Genomic DNA, 24505 nt, shown 5'->3' with positions numbered 1-24505 from the left:
AAGGAAAAGGAATGGAAAGGAAAGGGAAAGGAAAAGGGAAAGGAAAAGGAAAAGGGAAAGGAAAGGAAAGGAAAGGAAAAGAAAGGAAAAAAAGGAAAGGAAAGGAAAGGAAAGGAAAGGAAAGGAATGGAAAGGAAAGGAAAGGGAAAGGGAAAGGAAAAAAAGGAAAGGAAAGGAATGGAAAAGAAAGGGAAAGGGAAAGGGAAAGGGAAAGGAAAAAAAGGAAAGGAAAGGAAAGGAAAAGAAAGGAATGTGAAAATAGCCAATGTGGGATAAGGATTTGGGTGTTAGGCTAAGAGAGCAAGATTCATAGAGACATCCGGAAAACCTGTCGTGAAATCCAAATTTTTGTACTACCGGTTCTGTGGGCGTGGCTTGGTAGGCGAGGTGTGGCTTGGTGGGCGTGGCTTGGTGGGCGTGGCAGGGAAAGGATATTGCAAAATCCCCATTCCCACCCCACTCTGAGGCCAGCCAGAGGTGGTATTTACCGGTTCTCCAAATTGCTCAAAGTTTCTGCTGCCGGTTCTCCAGAACTGGTCAGAACCTGCTGGATTTCACCCCTGCCAAAAACATCCAATTAGACATATGAGGTGGGAAATCCAGCCACAGAAGCTCCTTTGGGCCCACCCAGCAGGATTGTTGTTGGGTAAAAAAAAGGGAGAAGAGAAACCTTGAAAACTCTCAAAGCAGTGTTCTACAACCTTGGCCAATGGAAGCTAAAATGTGGACTTCAACTCCCAGAATTCCCCAGCCAGCTAAGGAACAAATTTTGCTAGGATTTCCAGACATTACTATCTCCATCCCAATGTGATAGGCTGGCAGCAGGAGGCGTGTCTTGACCCCTGCAGCCAATCAGCATAGGCAAAGCCAGAATTCTGCAATCTAGAGCCATGATGGCGAACCTGTGGCACGCGTGCCACAGGTGGCACGTGGAGTCATGTTGCCTGGCACGCCAGCTCAGCTCTGTCAGCTGATTTTCGACCCTTTTGGGCCCACCAGAAAAGGGCTGGGGGGGGGGAGGCCCGTTTTTCTTTCTCCCTGGCTCCAGATCCTCTCTATGCATCTGGGAAGGGCGAAAACAGCCTTCCCCAACTCCCTCGGAGGCCCAAAATGGCCCGTTTCTCAATGTTCGTCCTCCAAGGAAGTGGGGAAGGCTGTTTTTGCCCTCCCCAGATGCATAGAAAGGATCTGGAGCCAGGTGAGAAAGAAAAACGGGCCTACCGGGCCATTGTGTGCCAGGAGTGGGGGCGGGAAGGGGGGGTCGTGCTCGCATGTGCATGGCGGGGCACATAGAATTATGGGTGTGGCACACGCACGGGCAAACCTCCCTCACTCCCCCCCCCCTTCCTGGCATGCGATGGCAAAAAGGTTAGCCATCACTGATCTAGAGGCTTAATTGGGTAGCCACTCTTTCTCTCCAACTCCTTTTCCTGGAGGACTATACGGGTGAAAAGGATCCGTGGAATGGATCTGGGCGATCAGGCATCATCCGATCCGATCCCAACTGTTGGAGTTGATTCAGCCCTGGCGTGACTGGATCTGCTTAAGGCTGATCACTTAAAGTAAACCCTACTTTGTTTAAGGTTTATTCCCCATTTCTCATTTTAGAACATAGAATAAGAAAGTCGGAAGGGACCTTAGAGGTCTTCTAGTCCAACCCCCTGCTCAAGCAGGAGAACCTATTATCCCGTGTCGGACTGTCTCACTTAGCAAGAGAAATTTTGGACTCAATGGTGGTCATAAGTTGAGGACTACCTGTAGAGGAAATGCAACTACTTTCTGACGAAGACTTTCCATCTCAAGAATGTAGGTTCAAGGGCCATGTCTTCTCATCCAATGAAAGTTGGTTTATTCTTAAGCAGGGCTGTCTGATCTGGGGTGCCAAAGTCCAAACAAACAGAAGATGGCAGCAAAGTTATAAGTTCTGCAGACGTCTGAGGCTCACCCAGATTTTTCTCAACCGAGCTGCATCCGCCCTACTTTAAGGACCACCCCCCCAAAAATTAATATGGGTTGAGCCAAAACTCAGGAACGCTCCCTGGCCTGCTGTTGACTCTGAAGATGTGGTCCTTCGTAGACATCCTCCTTGACTTGCTAAACTCTCCAACCCTTGCCTTCTTTTGGTCCAAAAAGACTATTTTTGACTATTTCTGGAAGACATTTCCCGTAAGGCACGTGGTTGGCATGCTTGGCAGAGCCACTGCTCGGATCCTGGCATGTCATGCCGGGCACTGGAAGCTGCAGAAGTCAGCCGACTTGAAGAAGTGGTAGACATTCACCAAGGGGAACATCAGCAGAGCTCCTAGCAGAGACCCCAGCTGCTCCACCGCGCCGTACCAGACCAGGGCGTTGTGGCTGCAGCTACGAAGAATCATTCCAAGCATCACCTTGACGTAGGTGAGGGTTCCGGTGAAGCATACCCAGGAGATCACCTGTCGAGAGAGCAAGAGGAGATGCCGGTGAGAAGTTGCCAGCTTGTTCTGCCCCAGCTACGGACCCCAAAGAACGCAGCACACACAACGTCTGTACAAACCTTAGTTTACTAAATTAAATCAGTCTTTTTTTCAAATAAAGGCTGTTAATTAACTTTCTTAACAGCCTACAAGAATCCAAAGAATAAATAATCGTAATCTTACTGTGGTTGGCAGAAAGCCCAGAAGCAATTTGCAGGAAGCGGATAAGAGAACTAAGATCAGGACGCGAAGGAGAGTGAACGGAGTTGTTCCCTGCAAATTGCCTCAGTCGTCGTTCCTCCTTAAATAGGCTAAGGGAGTGGCCGATTAGCCCCAAGCCTTACTCTCAAGGAGACCTCCTCCTGAGGAGCCACTCCTGCCTTTTGGCAGTTCTGTGCACTCGTGCATCAAGAAGAGGCTCCTCCTCTTCGTCCTCTTCACTTAAGGGAGCTTCTGGAGGTTCTGAAGGCCCTGGTGGAATCCCTGCCTCTGGCACCACATCTTCTCCAGCCTCCTCACTGTCCGACTCGAGTGGCAGCTGCACAGGCTGCTGGCACAGCACCACACCAGCCTCCTCGCTGTCGGAATCAGCTACTAGCTGCACAGGCCGCTGACGGGCCACAACACAGCTTGAGATCTTGGAAGATCTCCAGAAGTTGCAGGTGGCTCCATCCCTGGAGGTTTTCAAGATTGGACAGCCATTTATCTAGAGTGGCATAGGACAGGGGAGTCTCTAAACTTTGACAACTTTAGGACTGGTGGACGTCAACTCCCAGAATTCCTCAGCCAGCCATGGTCCAGGAATCTACGTTCTTGGCTTCGAATGTTGCACGCTGGCAAAGTTGCATACTGGCTGAGGAATTCTGGGAATTGGAGTCCACAAGTCTTAAAGTTGCCATGGTAGGAGACGGCTGGTATACGGTCTCCTGCTTGAGCAGGGGGTTGGACTCAGTGGTGAAATCCTCCACCAGTCGCCACCAGTTCATTGCGTGCGCGTGCGCAGTCCACACCAAACACGCGCTTTTGGATTTCCTGCTTTTTAAAAAAAACTTTTTAAAGCATTTTTAACTTTAAAAAGTAAAGTTTGCTTTAAAAAGTTTTTTAAAAAATGTTCCAAAGATCAGCTGAGTGACGTGCAATCGTCGGAACTTTTTTTTAAAAAAAAAACTTTTTAAGCATTTTTTTACTACCATTTTGGCGAACTGGTAGCATTTTTTAAACTACCGGTTCGGGCAAACCGGCCCGAACCTATAGCATTTCACCCCTGGTTGGACGATGACACGTGACACCTTCGGAGAGAGAATGACAGAGTTCTTTGCAGACATGGGACCACAAAGTCCAGCATGCTGTGCGAATCCAAACCCCCCTCCCCCCCGTATTTCCCACCCGCAGGAAGTGATCGAGCGGCCGACTTACAATGAGGGCATCTCCCCAGTCGGAGTGCTGCAAGAGGGGGCAGGGGCTCAGCACAGCCATGGCCATGTTGTAGACCCCAAAGGCCGTTCCTGCAGCGGTCAGGATCCACAGGAACAGAAGGGACCTGGGGGGGGGGAGAAAGAAGAGAGGTGGTGGGTTGCCTCTTTCGGAGACAGACCCAGACTTCGCCCACAGCAAGCTGGCATCCAAAGGAAGAAGTGGCTAGGGAGCAGGGATGTAAGCTGGCTTTACATGCCACGTTAAGCCAGGATTGGGTAAAGAAAGAATGGGCAGCTTGTGTTGGCCATTAAGAAAGCTTAAGAAAGAAACTGCGATGTTGAATATCATTAGTGGTAGAAGGGAGTGGGGTTTGCAGGGAGGAGGAGGTGGAGGAGGAGGGCTGTGGGGTCCTTTGTGGTTTCTGAGCTGTGTCATTTTCTTGCAAAGTTTCATGACCCAGTTAGCATCATCAGTGCTACAAGGGTTTGCAGGGAGGAGAAGGAGAAGGAGGACGAGAAGGAGAAGGAGAAGGAGAAGGAGAAAGAGGAAGAGGAAGAGAAGGAGAAGAAGAGGAGGAGGAGGAGGAGGAAGAGGAGGAGGAGGAGAGGAGGAGAAGGAGAAGGAGAAGGAGAAGAGGAGGAGGAGAGGAAGAGGAGGAGATGGAGGAGGAGGAGGAGGAGGAGGAGGAAGAGGAGGAGGAGGAGATGGAGGAGGAGGAGGAAGAGGAGGAGGAGAAGGAGAAGAAGGAGAAGGAGAAGGAGAAAGAGAAGAAGAGGAGGAGGAGGAGGAGGAGGAGGAAGAGGAGGAGGAGGAAGAGGAGGAAGAGGAGGAGGAGAAGGAGAAGGAGGAAGAGGAGGAGGAGGAAGAGGAGGAGGAAGAGAAGAATTATTGTTGGGTCTCTGGTGTGTGGTTGTTTTCTTGCAGATATTTCATTACCCCACTAGGTAGTATCATCAGTGCTAGAAGGGAGTGGGGTTTGCAGAAAGGAGGAGGAGGAGGAGGTGGAGGAGAAGGTGGAGGAAGAGGAAGAGGAGGAGAAGGAGGAGGAGGATGACAATGACTGGGGAGGATTAGAGAGCATCAAGGACCCCACAGTCCTCCTCCTCCTCCTCCTCTTCCTCCTCCTTTCTGCAAACCCCACTCCCTTCTAGCACTGATGATGTTCCCTAGTTGGGTCATGAAACGCCTGCAAGAAAACCACCAGGCTCATAGAGCCCCAAGGACCCCACCCCCAATTCAACCCTGAGCCCCAAAGCTTCTCTTCCGTTGGTACCATTGGCTTGACCAGGAATACAGACCTGTTGGGTAGGAAGGTGACCACGATGCAGGCAAGAGGGTTGGCCATGGAGCTCAAGGTAGCTGCCAGATGGTACGCCAGGTTGCCGTAAGGCAAGCAGGAGTAGCTTTGCACGGAGGGAAGGATGCCGTTGGTCAGGGCATTCAGCCAAGCGACCATGAAGTAGATGAGGACAAATTTGGAGCAGGTATACGTGACCTTCTCGGCCCCTTTGTCATCTTCGTTGACGTTCTCCAGCTTTCTCTCCGTAGAGTAGGTTGGGCCCCCTCTCAAGTTGGCCGGTTCCTCCTTGCCTGTAGGCATCTTCTGGATTGAGTTCAGGGTGATCTCGCTGGAGCATAAATTCTCCTTGGAAAGCTCCCATGACTTGGGCTGCCGGTTGAGGAAGAGGAAAGCCACGAGACAGAAGAACATCATGGCCGAGAGGATGAGGAAGAAAACCAAGCTGGAGAAGTTGGCCGGGGAGTAGCGCGTTTCCATCAGCTCCGTTGCGTTGACCCACGAAGAGTTGCCCACGCTGGCATTGGAGGTTGGCCCTGGGATCTGGACGCAGGTGGCAATGCCAGCCCCCTGGGCCAGGGCGAAGAGAGCGGGGATGAACCCACTGAGTCCTTCCCCGATGAAGAGAGTGGGGACGTACCGAGGATGGAAGTGCACCATGAAGGGCAGGAAGGTGACGGACGAGGTGCAGTCCACCAAGGAGAGGAAGAACGTCAAGACGAAGAAAGCCACGCTGTGAGGTTCTCCAGCGATTGGCGTGGTGTAATGCCAAAGGAAAGCCAGGAGGAAACAAGCTAGGATGCCCGTGGAGACCACCACGCAAATCACCGGGACCTCCTTCAATAAACCAGGTTTCAGTTTGTGCATGAGAGTGACAAAGAGAGGGCCGATGTTGGCCAGTTGGATGATGATGGTGAGGTAGGAAGGGAGATACCAGCCTTCGGGCAATTCGGTCACCAGGAGGGGAAGCTCAACCCACACGCCGTTGATGGCCATCCAGGAACCGGTGCCAAAGACGCAGGCCAGGAAGTGGGTCAGCCACGCCATCTTCTCCCTGGAAGAGCAGAAGACCTGATGGAGAAGAGAAGTGGCTTAATAGATTAGATTAACAGAGTTTGGAAGGGACCTTTGGAAAGGTTTGTCCCCTGGGCATAATAGGATGGCCTTGGTTCCTCTGGAAGAAACCAGGATCAATTCAAGGTTTGCAGTCTACAAAGAAAGAGATTGAACACATTGACAGAGTTGGAAGGGACCCTTATAGGTCATCTAGTCCAACCCCCCCACCCAAGCAGGAGACCGTACACCATTTCCGACCGATGGCAGTCCAGTCTCTTCTTGAAAGCCTCCAGTGATGAAGCTCCCACAACTTCTGAAGGCAACTTCTGTTCCACTGGTTGATCGTTCTCCCTGTCAAAAAATTCCTCCTTATTTCCAGGTTGAATCTCTCCTTGATCAGTTTCCATCCATTATTCCTTGTCTGGCCCTTCAGGTGCCTTGGAAAATAGCTTGACCCCCTTCCTCCTCTCTGGGGCAGCCCCTCCAATATTGGAAGATGCTCTCCTGTCTCCCCTGGTCCTTCTCTTCACTAGACCAGCCAGGCCCAGTTCCTGCAACCGTCCATCGTATGTTTGAGCCTCCAGTCCCCTCATCATCCTGGTTGCTCTTCTCTGCAATTTTTCTAGAGTCTCAACATCTTTTTTGTATTGTGATGACCAAAACTGGATGCAGGACTCTAGGTGTAGTTTTACTAAGGCTTTATAGAGTGGTATCAGTACCTCCCTTGATCTTGATTGCATCCCTCTGTTAATGCAATTTAGGATTGCATTGGCTTTTTTGGCTGCCGCTGCACAATGTCTAGTTGTCCATTAAGACTCTGAGATCCCTCTCAGGGTTACTATTACTATTAAGAGTTACTATTAAGCCTGGCTTCACCCAGTCTCTGTGTGTATTTGGGGTTTTTCTTGCCTAAGTGTAAGACTTCACTTTTCTCTACGTTGAATTTCATTTTGTTGGATAGGATTAAACAGGAGGCAAGAAGAGTTGGGATGAGAGTTTACATCAGTGATTCCCAACCTCAGCTATTGGAAGATGTGTGGACTTCAACTCCCAGAATTCCCCAGCCAGTTCTTTGAGAGTCTTCAAGAGGTGTGGACTTCAAGTCCCAGAATTCCCCAGCCAGCTATTTGAGAGCCTTCAAGATATGTGGACTTCAACTCCCAGAATTCCCCAGCCAGCTATTTGAGAGCCTTCAAGATATGTGGACTTCAACTCCCAGAATTCCCCAGCCAGCTATTTGAGAGCCTTCAAGATATGTGGACTTCAACTCCCAGAATTCCCCAGCCAGGTGACACAGGTGGCACACGGAGCCATATCTGTGGGCATGCGAGCGTTGCTGGCCAGCTGATTTTTGGGCCTTCCGGGCCCACTGGAAGTTGGGAAACGAGCTGTTTCAGGGCCTCCGGAGAGCCTCCGGGGAGGTGGAGAAGGCAGTTTTCGCCCTCCCCAGGCTCCTAGAAAGGCTCTTGGAGCCTGGGGAGGGCAAAAAATGGGCCCACCGAGCCCACCGTGCCATTGCGTGCCAAAAGCAGGGGGAGAGCGTGGGGGGTCACGCAAGCATGCATGGGGGGACGGGGCGCATTGAATTATGGATGTGGGCACGTGCACGTGCAATCCCCCCCCACTACCGCCGCTTTTGGCACGCGACGGCAAAAAGGTTAGCCATCATTGGTCTATGGTGAGCATACAATCGCATTGGTTGGAGAGAGAAAGAAAGGCAGGAGAACTCCAGCTAGTTCACTTAGTGTCCATTCGAAGTTACAATGGCACTGAAAAAAGAGGACCGTTTCTCAGACTTACGACCACTGCAGTATCCGCACGGTCATGCGATTTACATTCGGATAACCGACTCATATTTATGACGGTTGTAATATCCCGGGGTCACGTGACCCCCTTTTGCGACCTTCTGGCAAGCAAAATCAATGGGAGGAAGCCCGATTCACTTAACGACCAGGTTACGAATTTAAGAACTGCAGCGAATCGCTTAACGACTTGTGACGAGGAAAGTTGTAAAATGGGACAAAACTCGCTAAACAAATTTCTCACTTAGCAACAACAATGTGGGGCTCAATTATGGTAGTAAGTTGAGGACTACCTGTTCATTTAGTGATGATTCAACAGCACTGAAAAAAAATGACTTATGACCATTTTTCACACTTACGACCGTTACAACATCCCCATGGTCAGGTAATCAATATTCAGATGCTTGGCAACTGACTCATATTTATGACAGTTGCACTGCCTGGGGTCATGTTTTGCGACCTTCTGACAAGCAAAGTCAATGGGGGAAGCCAGATTCGTTTAACGACTGCATGATTCGCTTAACGACTATGACGAGAAAGGTCATAAAATGGGGCAAAAGTCACATAACAACTGCCTTGCTCGGCAAGGGGAATGCTGGCCTCCCATTATGCTCATAAATCGAGGATTCCCTATATTGCCTGAAATACAGGCAGTCCTCGACTTACAATGGTTCACTTAGCGACCGTTCAAAGTTATGCCGGCGCCGGAAAAAGTGACTTAGGGCCGTTTGTCAAAGCCCCAACCTTTGCACCACGATCACGTGATCAAAATTCAGACGCTTGGCAACTGACTCAGACTTATGACGGGTCGCAGTGTCCCGGGGTCACGACACGTGATGATCCCCTTTTGCGACCTCCCGACAAAGCCAAGTCCACGGGGAAGCTTAACAATCTTGTTACTCACTTAACAACTTCACTTCATAACTGCGGCAATGAAGGTCGTAAAATGGAGCAAAACGCACAAATGTCTCACTGAACAACAGAAATATCGGGCTCCGTTGTGGCCGTGCGTCGAGGATTACCTGGAACCTTAAACACACAAAGAGCCATTTGGACCCCTTTCCCACAGAAAAGAAAACACCGGGAGCCACAAAACCTCGGGTGGGCGTGGCCAACTCGACGTCACTCACTTCAATCAGTCACATGACTCCCGCTCTGTGTCTCTCTAGGTCTCTCTTTCTCCCCCTCTCTCTTTATCTCTCTGTCTCTTTTCCAGCCAGGCGAGGAGTGACTGGGAAGGGAGGGCGAGAAACGGGCCCAGCTAGTGACGATATCACCCAACAGGGAGCCACAGTAGAGAGCCGAAAGAGCCACATGCGGCTCCGGAGCCGTAGATTGCCGACACCTGATCTGGACGGTTTGCAAAACTCTGCACTGTCTCTTTAAGAGGATTGCCCCATCCGCTCCTCTCTAGCTTGGATTGGATCCAGGAAAGGAAAGGATCCAGGAATGCCGTCCCTGCTCACCTGGATACCTTTTTTACCTGCTCGCCGTTACAGCGATGGGTTGAGTGACGGCTCAGCAGCCCCTCCCAAGTTCCTGGACCCCGTCCAGGTAGACAGATCGAAGGACAACTGTCGCATACGCAGCAAAACTGGCTTCTCTTCCCCCCGCCCCCCAACTACGGGAGTTCCACTTAGTGTCGAAACCAGGCCTGGGCAGTAAGCGAGGACTCGTGAAACGTACCTTTAGTTTGACAAGGAGTGTCCGCAGGTGAGCGCTGGTCCCCTGGTGTCTTCCTAAGCAAGCAGGTGGAAGTCTACCTTTCGACCCCTTCTTGCATCGACCTCCGAGCCGGCTGACTCCTGCCCAGGTCCAGTTGGGCCCCAGCCAGCTTCCAGGGTTTCGTTTACCTGTGCGCCCGTCCGTAGGTGGCACCGCCTTGAAAGTACAGCTTTGGTTAGGAAAGGAAAAGAAAGGCAAACGCTAGACGCAAGGTGCCAAACAGGCTGATCGGGATTTTTAAAGTCAACGCTTGTGGTCGGTGGCTGGGAAAGTTGGATTTCATCACCATGCCGGGATTGTTGCATTCTTCAAGGCCGAGCAGGGAGGCAGCTCGGCCAATATTTGGGGAGGAAGGAAACTTGGCAGCACTTTTTCGGGCGGCTGTTGATAAAAACAGGCTCGCCAAGATGTTCGCCAATGTCCGATGAGGGATATGGCAGAGGGAGGAGGAGGAGGAGGAGAAGAAGAGGAGGAGAAGAGGAGGAGGAGAAGAAGAGGAGGAGGAGAGGAGGAGGAGGAGAGGAGGAGGAGGAGGAGAACAAGAAGAAGAGGAGGAGGAGGAGGAGAAGAAGAGGAGGAGGAGAGAAGGAGGAGAGGAGGAGGAGGAGAACAAGAAGAGGAGGAGGAGGAGGAGAGGAGGAGAAGGAAGAGGAGGAGGAGGAGGAGGAGGAGAGGAGGAGAAGAAGAAGAGGAGAAGAAGAGGAGGAGGAGGAGAAGAGGAGAAGAAGAGGAGGAGGAGAGGAGGAGGAGAAGAAGAGGAGGAGGAGGAGAGGAGGAGGAGAGCAAGAAAAAGAGGAGGAGGAAGAGGAGGAAGAGAGAAGGAGGAGGAGAACAAGAAGAAGAGGAGGAGGAGGAGAGGAGAAGGAAGAGGAGGAGGAGGAGAAGAGGAGGAGGAGAAGAAGAAGAGGAGGAGAAGAAGAGGAGGAAAAGAAGAAGAGGAGGAGGAGGAGAGGAGGAGGAGAGGAGGAGGAGAGGAAGAGGTGGAGAACAAGAAGAAGAAGAGGAGGAAGAGAAGAAAAAGGAGAGGAGGAGGAGGAGGAGGAAGGGGGAAGTTGTTAGATTGGATGCCGTGTCATGCTTCTTCCTTTCTTTTCTTTTCCTTTCCTCTCTTCTTCCCTTCCCTCCCCTTCCCTTCCCCTCCTCTCCTGTCCTTCTCCTCCTCCTTCCCCTCCTCCCCTCCTCTATCATCTCCTTCTTCTCATTTCTCCTTCTCTTTCTCCTTCCTCTTCCCCTCCTCCTCCTTTCTCTCCTCTCCTCTCCTCCTCCTCTTATTCCTTCTCCTTCTTCTCCTCCTTCCCCTCCTGCACTCCTCCAACTTCTCCTTTTTCTCATCTTCTCTTTCTCCCTCCTCCCTCTCCTCCTCCTCCTCCTTTCTCTCCTCTCCTCTCCTCCTCCTTCCCCTCCTCCATCTTCTCCTTCTCTTCCTCCTTCCCCCCTCTCCTCTCCTCTCCCCTCCCTGGGAAGGTATGTGGCTGCTTCTGAATGGGAGGAGGAGAGCGCGAGAGCAAGGGATTGCAAGATTGGCTTGGAAACTGTCACAGAATGTTGAAAATGTAGCTCGTGATACAGCAGCCAGTAGCTCTGAAGCAGGGGTGAAATGCTACCAGTTTGGACTGGTTCAGCCGAATCGGTAGTGATGGTGGTGCATGGTTCGGAGAACCGGTAGCGGAGGCAGTGCAAGGCTCCGCCCACCCGGCCGGGCATGCGCAGAAGGCTTTGTGCATGCGCAGAGGATCCAAGCGTGCATGTGACGCGGACCGCGTACTTCCCAACCGGTAGGGAAGATAAGTAGATTTCACCCCTACTCTGAAGCAACCTGTTGTGGCCCATCAGCAGCCTGTGCAGTTTAGTAGCTGATTCCGACAGCGAGGAGGCTGGTGTGGTGCTGCGCCAGCAGCCTGTGCAGCTGGCGCTCGAGTCGGACAGTGAGGAGGCTGGAGAAGATATGGTGCCAGAGACGGGGATTCAGCCAGGGCCTTCAGAACCTCCAGAAGCTCCCATAAGTGAAGAGGACGAAGAGGAGGAGCCTGTTCTCGATGCACGGGCGCGCAGAGCTGCCAAAAGGCAGGAGTGGCTCCTCAGGAGGAGGTCTCCTCGAGAGTAAGGCTTGGGGCTAATTGGCCACTCCCTTAGCCTATTTAAGGAGGAACACCGACTGAAGCAATTTATAGGGAACAACTTTAGTTCACATTCCTTCGCGTCTTGATTCGGCTCTTGTTTCTCTCTTATCAGTTTTCCTGCAAATTGCTTCTGGGCATTCTGCCAACCACGGGAAGATTACCGTTATCTGAAATACTGTGCCTCAGAATTGATTTATTATTCTTTGGATTCTTGTCGGCTGTCAATGAAGTTAAGTTAACAGCCCTTGTTCAGAAAAGACTGATTTAAATTAGTAAACTAAGGTTCTTACGGACTTTGTGTGCGTGCTGTGTTCTTTGGGGTCCATAGCTCTGGCAGAACAGAACCACAATTTCCCCAAATTTCATTCCCTGGGGAGTCCTGGTTCCCAGATTTTGGACACCTTTGGTAAATTAGCCCGTTTGAGGTTATATTTGTTTCAAATATTGTTGCCCTACTACCATGCACCGTTTCGCCCAATTAATTAAAGGTCACAACAATGAGAGTTTTAGTAGTGTGGCTATTGGGCTATTGGGGATGAGATCTTACCCCCCTCAGAGAGGGCTCACAACTTGGGCGTCCTCCTGGACTCACGGCTGTCCTTGGAGGATCATATGACGGTCGTGGGCAGGGGGGGCCTTTTATCAGGTCCGCCTGATCTCCCTTTCTGGATCGGGACGCCGTGCGCACAGTCACTCACGCTCTCGTCACTTCCCGGCTGGACTACTGCAATGCTCTCTACATGGGGCTCCCCTTGAGGAGCACCCGGAAGCTCCAGCTGGTCCAGAATGCAGCCGCGCGAGTAATAATGGGGGCGACTCGTCGCTCCCATGTAACACCGCTCCTGCGCGAGCTGCACTGGCTCCCGGTGGTCTTCCGGGTGCGCTTCAAGGTGTTGGTTACCACCTTTAAAGCGCTCCATGGCTTAGGACCTGGGTACGTACGAGACCGCATTCTGCCACCGATTGCCTCCCACCGGCCAGTACGCTCCCACAGAGAGGGGCTCCTCCGGGTGCCGTCAGCCAAACAGTGTCGACTGGCGACCCCCAGGGGGAGAGCCTTCTCTGTGGGGGCAACTACGATCTGGAACGAGCTCCCCCCGGACATACGAAGGATCCCCGACCTCCGTGCCTTCCGTCGCGCTCTGAAGACCCTATTATTCCAGCAAGCTGGAGTGACAGGATAAAGGTTTTTTTAAATTGGGTTTTGATAGGGGGTTTTTAAATGATCTTAGTTGGATGTTTTAAATTTGGCCGAATGATTGAATTATTTCAATAAGCTTTTAATTTTTGTTGTACATTGTTTTTTACCATGGCTGTTCACCGCTCTGAGTCCCTCGGGAGAAGGGCGGTATACAAATATAACAAACTAAACTAAACTAAACTAAACGAGTGTATATACACAACAGTGACTTAAACCAGTGTCAGAAACTTGCTGGCAGACACTGCAGCTCACAAAATAGTGGTGCTAGATACGTGTCTTTGGCAGTGAACACTTCCAAACTTCCTTCTCTTGGATCATGATGGTCTCCAATGAGCACAACTGCTTAAAAAAAACCCCACCCTACAATATACATTATTAAGTCCCAGCTTATCCTGTTAGCACCAAGGACTTCACAGTCCTCCTCCTCCTCCTCCTCCCTGCAAACCCCACTCCCTACTAGCACTGATCTGATTACCTTGATGGGTAATGAAATGTCTGCAAGAAAAGAGCCAAGTTCAGAGAGCACCAAGGAACTCACAGTCCTCCTCCTCCTCCTCCTCCTCCTCCTCCTCCTCCTCCTCTCCACCAACCCTTCTAGCACTGATGATGTTCCCTAGTCGAGTCACAAAACATCTGCAAGAAAACCACCAAGCTCAGAGAGAACCAAGGACCCCACTGTTGTCATCGTCCCGTTCCCCCCTCCTTCTCCTCCTCCTCCTCCTCCTCCTCCTCCTCCTCCTCCTCCTCCTCCTCCTCCTCCTCCTCCTCCTCTCTACCAACCCCACTCCCTTCTAGCACTGATGATGTTCCCTAGTAAGGTCATGAAATGCCTGCAAGATACATTTATATTAATCCAAACAACATTACTTACTCACAGCAAAAGATAGAAAAAGAAAACAAAACAAAATTAAAAAGAAGAAGAGGAAAAGAAAAGAAGAGAGAAGAAAAAAAGAAAAACAAAAAATGAAAAACAAAATATAGAAAGTGACTTTGGATTAATATAAATGTATTTTGTATAACCTGTATTTTCTCTTTTTAAATTTAATAAAGTTTGTTTTTACAATAAAATAAAATAAAATAAAAATAAAAATAAAAAGGGAAATAAATGTCTGCAAGAAAAACACCAAGCTCAGAAAGCACCAAGAACCCCACTCTTGTTGTTGTCCCTGTCCTCCTCCTCCTCCTCCTCCTCCTCCTCCTCCCTGCAAACCCCACTCCCTTCTAGCACTGATGATGTTACCTAGTTAGGTCACGAAATGTCTGCAAGAAAAATACCAAGCTCAGAGAGCACCAAGGGCTCCTCATGTCAACCCTGAGCTACAAATCTTCTCCTTTCTTGGTACTTTTCTCAATCTCAGCCCAACTGATTTGAGGTACCACCTAACCCAACCTTCCCAAACAAGACAGAGAGAGAGAGAGAGAGAGGGGGGGGGGAGATGATAGAATAATCGCACAATTACCCCAAGTTGCCCAGTTCTTCTGTGGCTCCAGCGAGAGTTCCCAGCCTTAGCGTGAGAAAACGGCCAATGAATAGCCCGACGACAACTTTCCGTGTACAACTTTCTCTCCTAACGTCACTTTGTCTCTGATTTTATAATGAAAAACTTGTTGGGCTCCGGCCAGGAGCCTTGATCGGTCAACTCATGCGCTATTCATCGAGTTCAGAGAGTCGTTGAAGGCTCCCTGCGCAGTCCTTGGAACAGGAGGTCACGTTCCCATTTCTCACTGCTTTGATCCCTCAAATCTCCTTTGATCGTGTCCTGGTAGCAGGCCGGATCCTTGTTTCCTTTCCTTCCTGGGCAGACTTGCATCGAACGTTGGCCTCGGGGTTCCAATGGACTGTGGGGACTTCCTTAGGTTTGAACGAACCGACTGATGGCTTGGGAAAGGGGGCTTGCTTGCTCGGCCGACCTAAGCCTCTTGCGTGGGGAGCCTTCCTACTTCAGCTGGCACCCCCTCCGTCTCCAGAACCTTATTCAAAGTCCTTTCTCCTTTCCTTTTCCTTTTCCTTTTCCTTTTCCTTTCCTTTCCTTTCCTTTTTTCCTCTTTCCTTTCTTCTTCTCTATTTCCTTTCCTTTCCTTTTCCTTTCCTTTCCTTTCCTATCTTTCCTTTCCTTTCTTCTTCTCTATTTCCTTTCCTTCCCTTCCTATCTTTCCTTTCCTCTTCATTTCCTTTCCTTTCTTCTTCTCTATTTCCTTTCCTTCCCTTCCTATCTTTCCTTTCCTCTTCCTTTCCTTTCTTCTTCTCTATTTCCTTTCCTTCCGTTCCTCTTTCCTTTCCTCTTCCTTTCCTTTTTTCCTCTTTCCTTTCTTCTTCTCTATTTCCTTTCCTTTCCTCTTCCTTTCCTTTCTTCTTCTCTATTTCCTTTCCTTTCCTTTCTTCCTCTTTCCTTTCCTTTCTTCTTCTCTATTTCCTTTCCTTTCTTCCTCTTTCCTGTCTTTTCTTCTTCTTTATTTCCTTTCCTTCCTCTTTCCTTTCCTTCTCTATTTCTTTCCTTTCTTCTTCTCTATTTCCTTTCCTTTCTTCCTCTTTCCTTTCTTTTCTTCTCTATTTCCTTTCCTTCCTCTTTCCTTTCCTTCTCTATCTTTCCTTTCTTCTTCTCTATTTCCTTTCCTTTCTTCCTCTTTCCTTTCTTTTCTTCTCTATTTCCTTTCCTTTCCTTTCTTTCCTATCTTTCCTTTCCTCTACATTTCCTTCCCTTCCCTTTTTTCTTCTTTTCTTTCCTTTCTTCTTCTCTATTTCCTTTCCTTTCCTCTTCCTTTCCTTTCTTTTCTTCTTCTCTTTCCTTTCCTTTCTTCTTCTCTATTTTCTTCCCTTCCCTTCCCTTTCTTTCCTATCTTTCCTTTCCTCTTCCTTTCCTTCCCTTTCTTTTTTTCCTCTTTTCTTTCCTTTCTTCTTCTCTATTTCCTTTCCTTTCTTCTTCTCTATTTCCTTTCCTTTCTTTTCCTTTCTTCCTCTTTCCTTTCTTCTCTATTTCCTTTCCTCTTTCCTCTTTCCTTTCTTCTTCTCTATTTCCTTTCCTTCCTTTTCCTTCCATTTCCTTCTCTATTTCTTTTCCTTCCTTTTCCTTTCATTTCCTTCTCTATTTCCTTCTGATTTTCCTTCCCTTCCCTTTCCTCTTTCCTTTCTCCTCAAAATCTTCCTTCCTCCCTCCCTCCCTTCCAACATGAGCCCTCCAGCCCTTTTACACTTAACATTCCAGTATGTCCTGGCTCTTTTTGAAAGATAAGATAAGAGTATTCTACTTTGAACCCAATAATTAAAGGGCCAATAAACTGAATAGAATAAACAAGAACAATGCAACAGAAAGTGTTCCTTTACTTTGGCCTTTGAGTAATCTTGACTCTATCTTGCATTTTCAAACACAACTTCCCAGTCCCTAAGATGGAATTACAAACACCCCGAAAGAGAGATAGAGGCCAAACTTGGCACTGAAGCTTTCTCAATGGGGGTTGCCTAGCCACCTGTCAGAAATAATACGGATTTCTGCAGAGAACAAGGGGTTGGACTAGATGACCTCTGAAGTTCCTTCTAATTCACACCTCACGATTCTTTGATTGTTTCAGAGGTTGCGACAAAGAAGAGGGGGTCCATTTATTTTCCAAACCAGGACGAGAAACAACAAAGGGAAAGTAAGCAAGGAGAGAAGCAACCTGGAATTAAGGAGAAACTTCCCAACAGGGAGGGCAATTAATCAGTGGAACTGCTTGCCACTTGAAGTTGTGGTTGCTCCATTTCAAAGGTTTTTAAGAAGAAACTGGACAGACACACTAGTCTCAAATTGTATAAGGTCTCCTGCTTGAACAGGGAGCTGGACTAGAAGATCTCCAAGCTCCCTTCTATCTCTATTCTGATTGATTGATTGATTGATTGATTGATTGATTGATTGATATGAAGAAAGTTTGCTGGAATTGGGTATGTCTAATGAAAAGAAGGACTAGGGGAGACATGATAGCAGTCTTCCAATATCTCAGGGGCTGCCCCAAAGAAGAGGGAGTCAAGCTATTCTCCAAAGCCCCGAAGGCAGGACAAGAAGCAACGGGTGGAAACTCATCAAGGAGAGAAGCAACCTAGAATTAAGGACAGTGAGGGCAATTAATCAGTGGAACTGCTTGCCACCAGAAGTTGTGGGAGTTTTTCAAGAAGAGACTGGACAGCCATTTGTCTGGGATTGTATAGGGCAGTGATGGCTAACCTTTTTGCTATCATGTGCCAAAAGTGGGGGGGGAGCGCGGAGTGGTCATGCGCGCGCATGCCCATACCCATAATTCAATGTGCCCCACCCTCCCACGCATGTGCGTGCGACCCCCCCGTGCTCTCCCCGCTTTTGGCACATGATGGCACGGTGGGCTCAGGAGGCCCATTTTACACTCTTTCCAGGCTCCAGAGCCTTTCTAGGAGCCTGGGGAGGGCGAAAAGGCCTTCCCCACCTCCCGGAGGCCCTCCGGAGGCCGAAAACAGCCCGTTTGCCAAATTCCGGTGGGCCCGGAAGGCCCGAAAATCAGCTAGTGGAGCTGAGCTCGCGTGCCCATTGATATAGCTCCGTGTGCCACCTGTGGCACGTGTGCCATAGGTTCGCCATCATGAGTATAGGGTCTCCTGCTTGAGCAGGGGGTTGGACTAGATGACCTCTGAAGTTCCTTCTAATTCACACCTCATGATTCTTTGGTTCTAATGAAGGCAAAGAGCTTAATTTCCAGGACACCAATTATGTGCTATCAAGTTTTTTTTTTTTTTTAATTATTATTATTCCTAGCAACCACATTGATGGAACATCTTCTGGTCCTTCAGCTCTTTCAACATTGCCTCCATGGCTACATTTAGAGTCCCTCCGCCTGGCCACTCCTCTTCTCTTTCCTTCCTCCTTTCCCAGCATCCCAGATAGTCCTTGACGTATGACCACAATCGAGCCCCAAATTCCTGTGGTTAAGCAAGGCAAGTTGTTAAGTGAGTTTTGGCACCTTTCTTGCCACCGTTGGTAAGAGAATCCTGGCGGTTCTTAAGTGAGTCAGGCGGTTGTTAAGTGAATCGGGCTTCCTTGTGGAGTTTGCTGGTCGGAAGGTCGCCAAAAGGGGGATCACGTGACCCTGGGAGGTTGCAACCGTCATAAATACGAGTCAGTTGCCAAGCGCCCGAATTTGGCTCATGTAACCATAGGGTCGTAATTGTGAAAAATGGCCATAAGTGACTTTTTTCCAGTGCTTTTGAAACTTCAAACGGTCACTAAGTGAAAGGTCGGAAGTCGAGGACGTCTTGATGTGTGCTCAAGTTATCAATTCTTAGGGCTCCAGTAGATCAGGATCTCCAGGAGAATCGGTCCTTTAGATCTGTTCCTTTATATTTTCCAACTGTGTGTCCATCACTACTATAACAGCGTCCATCCCTCCGGCTGCTGGTCATCCTCTTCTCTTCTCTTCCCTTCCTCTTTTCCTTTCTTCAGAAATTTCCTTCATAATTTTTTTTTTTAATTTGATTTATATGCCGCCCTTCTCCGGAGACTCAGGGCGGTTTACAATGCGCTAAGCAATAGCCTTCATACTTTTGTATATTTATACCAAGTCAGCTTATTGCCCCCACAAACTGGGTCCTCAATTTACCTACCTTAGAAAGGATGGAAGGCTGAGTCAACCTTGAGCCTGGTGAGATTCGAACTTACAGTAATTGCAGACAGCTGGGGTTAATCACTATGCTTTCAGTCTGCTGAGCCACCAGGCTCAGCAGACTGAAATGACTTTTGATGACTTTTGATGACTTAAATGACTTTTGATGAATTAAATTAATGACAAATTAATGACATTAAATTCATTAATTTAATTTCTTATTCATTTATTTATTATTTATTAATTTAATTTGTATACCGCCCTTCTCCCAGAAGGGATTCAGGGCGGTGAACAGCCAAGATTAAGAAACATACAAATACACAAGTTAAGATAATTAAAAAGCATTAAATCATTAGGTTCCCAATTTAAAGCCCCCAAGTCCATAAAATTTAAAAATTTAATGAATTAAATTAATGATAAAATTAATGACATTAACCCGTGGAACAGCTTGCCACCAGAAGTTGTAGGTGCTTCAATCACTGGAGGCTTTTAAGAAAAGACTGGAGAGTCACTTGTCTGAAAGGGTATCGGTTCTCCTGATTGAGCAGGGGGTTGGACTAGATGACCTCTAGGGTCCCTTCCAGCTCTTTTCTGATTCTGATTCTTTCATGCGCACACACACACACACAGAACACACACACACACACACACACACACACACCCCACATGAGCCTCTGTGGTGCAGTGGTGTATGTATGTATGTATATATTCATATATTCGATATATGATATATCCAGATAATCAAATAGTAAATTTATAAATTGTGCCATGCTGCCACCTAGTGCCTAGGCCAAGTAATGCTGGCTGCAGGAAAAAAAAATCTTACTAAGAGATTCATTAAAGTTAAACCAAGATTCCCGCTTGGTCAGCTGGTAGCCTTTGGTAGTCCCACTCTATGACCAGCGGCCATTGTGGGGGACGTTCTTCAGGGCAGCCAGCTTTGGGCTGCAAAATCCTCAATGACCAAGGACGAAAATCACTCTTTGCAGCTCAGATTTCCCATCTTCTCCTTGTCCCCCCAAGGCCAACTGGGCTGCACTCTCAAATTGTGCCCCCCCTCCCACCCCCCCAAATATCTGACCTCTCTCTGTTTTACCTGGGCAGCTTCTAAAGACCCTTCTGGGCAGAACCTCCGCCTAGTCCCATCTCCTACGGCAGCGTTTTTCAATCTTGGCCTCTTGAAGCCAGTCGGGACTTCAACTCCCAGAATCCCCCAGAATTCCACCTTTGACTCTGCTTGTCAAAAGCCAGCTGGGAAGGATAGAGATTCTTCCTCCTCTTCCTCCTCCTCCTCCTCTTCCCCTCCCTCTTCCACCTCCCCTTCCTCCTCCCTCTTCCTCTTCCTCCCCCTCCTCCTCCTCCCACCTCCTCTTCCTCCTCCCTCTTCCTCCTCCTCCATCCTTTCTCCTGTCCTCTCCCTCCCTCCTCCTCCCCCTTCCCCCTTCCCCCTTACTCCTCCTCCTCTTCCTCACCTCCTCTCCCTTCCTCCTCCCTTCCTCCTCTTCCTCTCTCCTCCCACCTCCTCCCTTTTCCTCTCCTCTTCCTCCTCCTCCCCCTTCCCCCTTCCTTCTCCTCCTCTTCCTCCCACCTCCTCCTCTTCCTCCCTCTTCCTCCTCCCTCCTCTTCCCCTCCCTCTTCTCCTCTTCCTCCCCCTCCTCCCCCTCCTCCCTCTTCCTCTTCCTCTTCCACCTCCCCTTCCTCCTTCTCCTCCTCGTCCTCCCCTCCTCCTCCTCCCACCTCCTCTTCCTCCTCCCTCCTCTTCCTCCCCTCTTCCTCCTCCCTCTTCCTCCCCCTTCCCCCATACTCCTCTTCCTCCCTTCCTCTTCCCCCTCCCTTTCCCTTCCTCCTCCTCTTCCTCAACTCCTCTCCCTTCCTCCTCCTCCCACCTCCTCCCTCTTCCTCCCCTCTTCCTCCTCCTCCTCCTCCCATCTAGCACTGATAATGTTACCTTGTAGGGTCATTTAACAACCGAATACAAAGAGCACTAAGGACCCTGAGCTGCAGATGTCCCCTTCTCTCAGGAGTTTGGGGTCTAGGCAGGGACAGAGGGGTGTGTGGGGAGGGGGGAATCCGGGGGACAGATGCTCCAAGCGAGCCTCTGACTCAGTCTGGAGAGAAATGCCAAGGTCCCGAAAAGCATCAAAGAAGGGTCCCTCCCAGGGCTGAGGGGTGGGTCCCAGGCAGGTTCTCCCCCACGTTTGGAGGGCAGGGGGTGGGTCAGGAGGAAGACAAAAGGGGGCATAAATCCAGCTGGAAAGAAAGGCCTTGCACCCATCGCTGGACCTCCACACACACACACACACCGCCTCCCGACACGTGCCGCCTGCTGCCCTGTCTGCCCGGATCAGCATGGCGCCCCCGGCCCTTCTTTTGTGAGACCCTCCCAGACCTCCGAATGATCTGCAGCAGCTGAGCCGTCGGAGCTGGGCTGGGAGGGGCACCTGCCGGCTCCCCATTGCCATCCTTGGACCCCAAACAGATGTGAGCCCAGCACCCCCCCACCCCCACCCCGAGGATGCCCCACTGACATTTGGCAGCTGAAGATGGGAAGGAGAGCGCCCCATCCCACCACCTCCTCCCTCCCCCCTCCTCCTCCTCCTCTTCCACCTCCATTTGTTTTTCCTCCTCCTTCTCTTCTTCCTCCTCATCCCACTTTCCCTCTCCTCTTCCTCCTCCCTCTTTCTCCCTCCTCCTCTTCCTCCTCCATTGTCTTTTCCCCTCCTCCTTCTCTTCCCTCTCCTCTTCCTCCCCTCCCCCTCCTTCTTTCTCCCTCCTCCTCTTCCTCCTCCCTCTTTCTCCCTCCTCCTCTTCCTCCTCCATTGTCTTTTTCCTCTTTCTCCTCCTCCTCCCTCTTTCCCTCTCCTCTTCCTCTTCCTCCTCCTCTTCCTCCCCCATTGTCCTCCTTCTCTTCTTCCTCCTCATCCCACTTTCCCTCTCCTCTTCCTCTTCCTCCTCCTCTTCCTCCTCCCTCTTTCTCCCTCCTCCTCTTCCTCCCCCATTGTCTTTTTCCCTCCTCCTCCTCTTCCTCCTTCTCCTCCCTCTTTCCCTCTCCTTTTCCTCTTCCCTCTTTCTCCCTCCTCCTCTCCCTCCTCCCTCTTTCTCCCTCCTCCTCTTCCTCCTCCATTGTCTTTTCCCCTCCTCCTTCTCTTCCTCCTCTTCCTCCCTCTCCCTCCTCCTCCTCCCTCTTTCTCCCTCCTCCTCTTCCTCCCCCATTGTCTTTTTCCCTTCTCCTCCTCTTTTTCTTCCTCATCCCACTTTCCCCCTCCTCTTCCTCCCCCTCCTCCTCCTCCCTGCCTTCAGAGGGAGGCAGACATGCCCTCCCCATGCATACGCTCCTCATCCCAAGGCATGGGCGCACGGGTTAAATGTGCAAGGGAAGCCCCCTCCTCTTGGAAAACGAAGGACCCATACACGGACAGCCGTATGTTCAGAATGGTATACGGCAGTGATGGGTTGCCCCCAGTTCGCACCGGTTCTATAGAACCGGTTGTAAAACTGGTGGGAGGCTTTGCCCTCCAACCCCTCAAAACGCTTCTGCACATGAGCATATCATATCATATTTAAATTTCTATACCGCCCTTCTTCCTGAGGACTCAGGGCGGTGTACAGCCAAAATTAAAAAACATGCAGTACAAATATTAAAAACAATTAAAAGATATATAAATTTGGCCCAATTAAAACTCACTACCAATTAAAACATTTAAAAATTTCTTCTTAAGCCAGCCCGGCTTGCTGGAAAAAGAAGGTTTTAAGGGCACGGTGGAAGGCACGGAGGTCTTGGATTCTCCTTATTTCTGGGGGCAGCTGATTCCAGAGGGTGGGAGCCCCCACAGAGAAGGCCCTCCCCCTGGGGGTCACCAGCCTGCACTGTTTGGCTGATGGCACCCTGAGGAGGCCCTCTCTGTGGGAGCGCACGGGTCGATGGGAGGCCGTCGGTGGCAGCAGGCGGTCTCGAAGATAGCTAGGCCCGATGCCATGGAGCGCTTTAAAGGTGGTAACCAACACCTTGAAGCGCCCCCGGAAGACCACCGGGAGCCAGTGCAGCTCGCGCAGGAGCGGTGTTACATGGGAGTACCATGCGGCTCCTGTGACTACCCGCACTGCTGCGTTCTGGACCAGCTGGAGCCTCCGGGTGCCCCTCAAGGGGAGCCCCATGTAGAGAGCATTGCAGTAGTCAAGGCGAGAGGTGACGAGGGCACGAGTGACTGTGCACAGGGAATCCCGATCAAGAAAGGGCCGCAACTGGCGGATCAGGCGTACCTGACAAAAGGTCCCCCTGGTTACAGCCGTCAGATGTTCCTCCAAGAACAGCTGCATATCCAGGAGGACTCCCAGATTGCGCGCCCTCTCCACGGGGGCCAAAGGCTCGCCCCCAATAGTCAGTGATGAGCAGAAGAGTGCGCGCGCGCATGAGCAAAGCAAATGCAGGTGCGTAGCTCCGCTGCAAACCGATAGTAAAGGTAAGTAGAACTCACCCCTGGTATACGGTCTCCCACCTCCAAGGTCCCTTCCAACTGTTACAGGGAGTCCACAAGTTTCTTTCTACATTCCTACCAAACGTGGGTCGCTCCCACCGATGCCTCCCATGTGTGGTCCTGATTTCTGTGGCTGCGAGAGAGTCCATTGTGACCTCACTGCCCACCAGCGTCCTGGGTGGGCAGGATAGAATGCCGGACTCTGCACTCTGTTCCCACTCAAAACAAGAGGTCGGTGGACTTAAACCTTCAGAAGGCAGTTCTGGTCCGCCAGTAGCTTGCAGAGCTGGCAGCGGAGTCGGACAGTGAGGAGGCTGGGGAGGAACATGGGCCAGTCCTGGAGTCTGGGGAAGGTCCGCACGAGGGCTCTGCATCGGAGGCAGAGATGGGGCCAGGGCCATCGGGGAGCGATGCGCGGACTCCGGCGCCTCCAGAGTCGGACATCAGAGAGGAACAGGAGGAGCCTGTTCCTAGTGCACGCATGCGCAGAGCTGCCAGAAGGCAAGAGCAGCTAAAGCAAAAGGGACGACTCAGGAGTAAGGCCAGGAGATGATTGGCCCCTCTCATAAGGCTTAAAAGAGAAACAACGACACTTGGGGCCTTTTGCAGGAAAGCAACATTGCTAACTCTGTTTCCCGTCGGCATCTCTTGTTTGTTTCTGAACTTCGTGGGGCTTTGCCAAGTAAGGCCTTTGGCAGGGTGTCAAAGAAGATAAAGGTTGGTGATTATTCCGAAGGACTTGTTTTGCAACTAATTGGGACTCAGATGGGAATGAACGTAATCCTCAGCTGTTACAATAAAATAGGTTTGTTTGGGACTAATTGTGTCTTGTAAATGACTCAGTAAACTTAGGTCACCACAACAAAGGCAAAGGGAACTGAGCAACGTGGGCTCGTAAACCTCATAAGCTGACGCATCTCAGATAAAGCTCAAAAACCAACTTCCAGGATTTAAATCTGGCTCAAAAGGCACATTCCGTAGGGATGGTTGCCTGTCTGGGTTGCGAAGAGAGCGAACGTACGCGAGGGAGTGTGGAGTTTTGCTTGCCCTGGCAGTGTTGATCAGAGTGTGTTTTCTTTCCTTGGTACTTCCTTGATTAGGGTGCTGTCTTCGGCTCGATGGTTTGTCTGGTGTTAATCCTCGCTTATCTGGCTTTCTCTTTCTGCACAGTCCTTGATGTGGTCTGAGCTTGGCTGTTCCCTTGCAAACATTTTGCGACCTAACTAGGTAACGTCATCAGTGCTAGAAGGGAGTGGGCTTGGTGGAGGAGGAATAGAATGGAATGGAATGGAATGCAATGGGGGAGGAAGAGGAGGAGGAAGAGGAAAAGGAGAGGGAAAGAGGGAGGAGAAGGAGGAA

General features: G+C 50.2%; 1 protein-coding gene and 1 pseudogene across 2 annotated transcripts; both read right to left on the bottom strand.

The window, feature by feature from the left end:
- Window positions 1-1826: 1826 nt before the first annotated feature.
- On the bottom strand, window positions 1827-23354 carry SLC52A3 (solute carrier family 52 member 3). Of its 2 annotated transcripts, none has more exons than XM_087888984.1 (6): window positions 23147-23354; window positions 9711-9918; window positions 8929-9053; window positions 5168-6237; window positions 3870-3993; window positions 1827-2432 (listed from the first exon to the last, which is right to left on the bottom strand). In XM_087888984.1, the coding sequence occupies exons 4-6, from the start codon at window positions 6211-6213 to the stop codon at window positions 2220-2222; spliced, it is 1383 nt and encodes a 460-aa protein (XP_087745110.1). In that variant the 5' UTR covers window positions 6214-6237; window positions 8929-9053; window positions 9711-9918; window positions 23147-23354; the 3' UTR covers window positions 1827-2219. The 2 variants fall into 2 exon arrangements, with proteins under 2 accessions (XP_087745110.1, XP_087745109.1); XM_087888983.1 differs by having other exon boundaries at window positions 9711-9905; window positions 23147-23298.
- Window positions 15229-20226, bottom strand: LOC148114468 (uncharacterized; annotated as a pseudogene).
- Window positions 23355-24505: the final 1151 nt, after the last annotated feature.

This window comes from Pantherophis guttatus, chromosome 3 (genome assembly GCF_059756535.1).
Source record: "Pantherophis guttatus breed Tessera chromosome 3, ASM5975653v1, whole genome shotgun sequence".
NCBI lineage: Eukaryota > Metazoa > Chordata > Lepidosauria > Squamata > Colubridae > Pantherophis > Pantherophis guttatus.
The sequence above is the reverse complement of the archived record's forward strand: the minus strand, read 5'-3'. Positions and strand labels throughout refer to the sequence as shown.

Bases quoted from the DNA above. Each gene is read 5' to 3' on its own strand.
- SLC52A3 (XM_087888984.1), bottom strand. From the start codon at position 6,213: ATGGCGTGGCTGACCCACTTCCTGGCCTGCGTCTTTGGCACCGGTTCC. The intron at 3,994-5,167 runs GTCTGTATTCCT...CCCCCCCCCCAG, and splicing joins GTCACCTTCCTACCCAACAG to GTCCCTTCTGTTCCTGTGGA. The intron at 2,433-3,869 runs GTAAGTCGGCCG...CTCTCTCGACAG, and splicing joins ACTGGGGAGATGCCCTCATT to GTGATCTCCTGGGTATGCTT.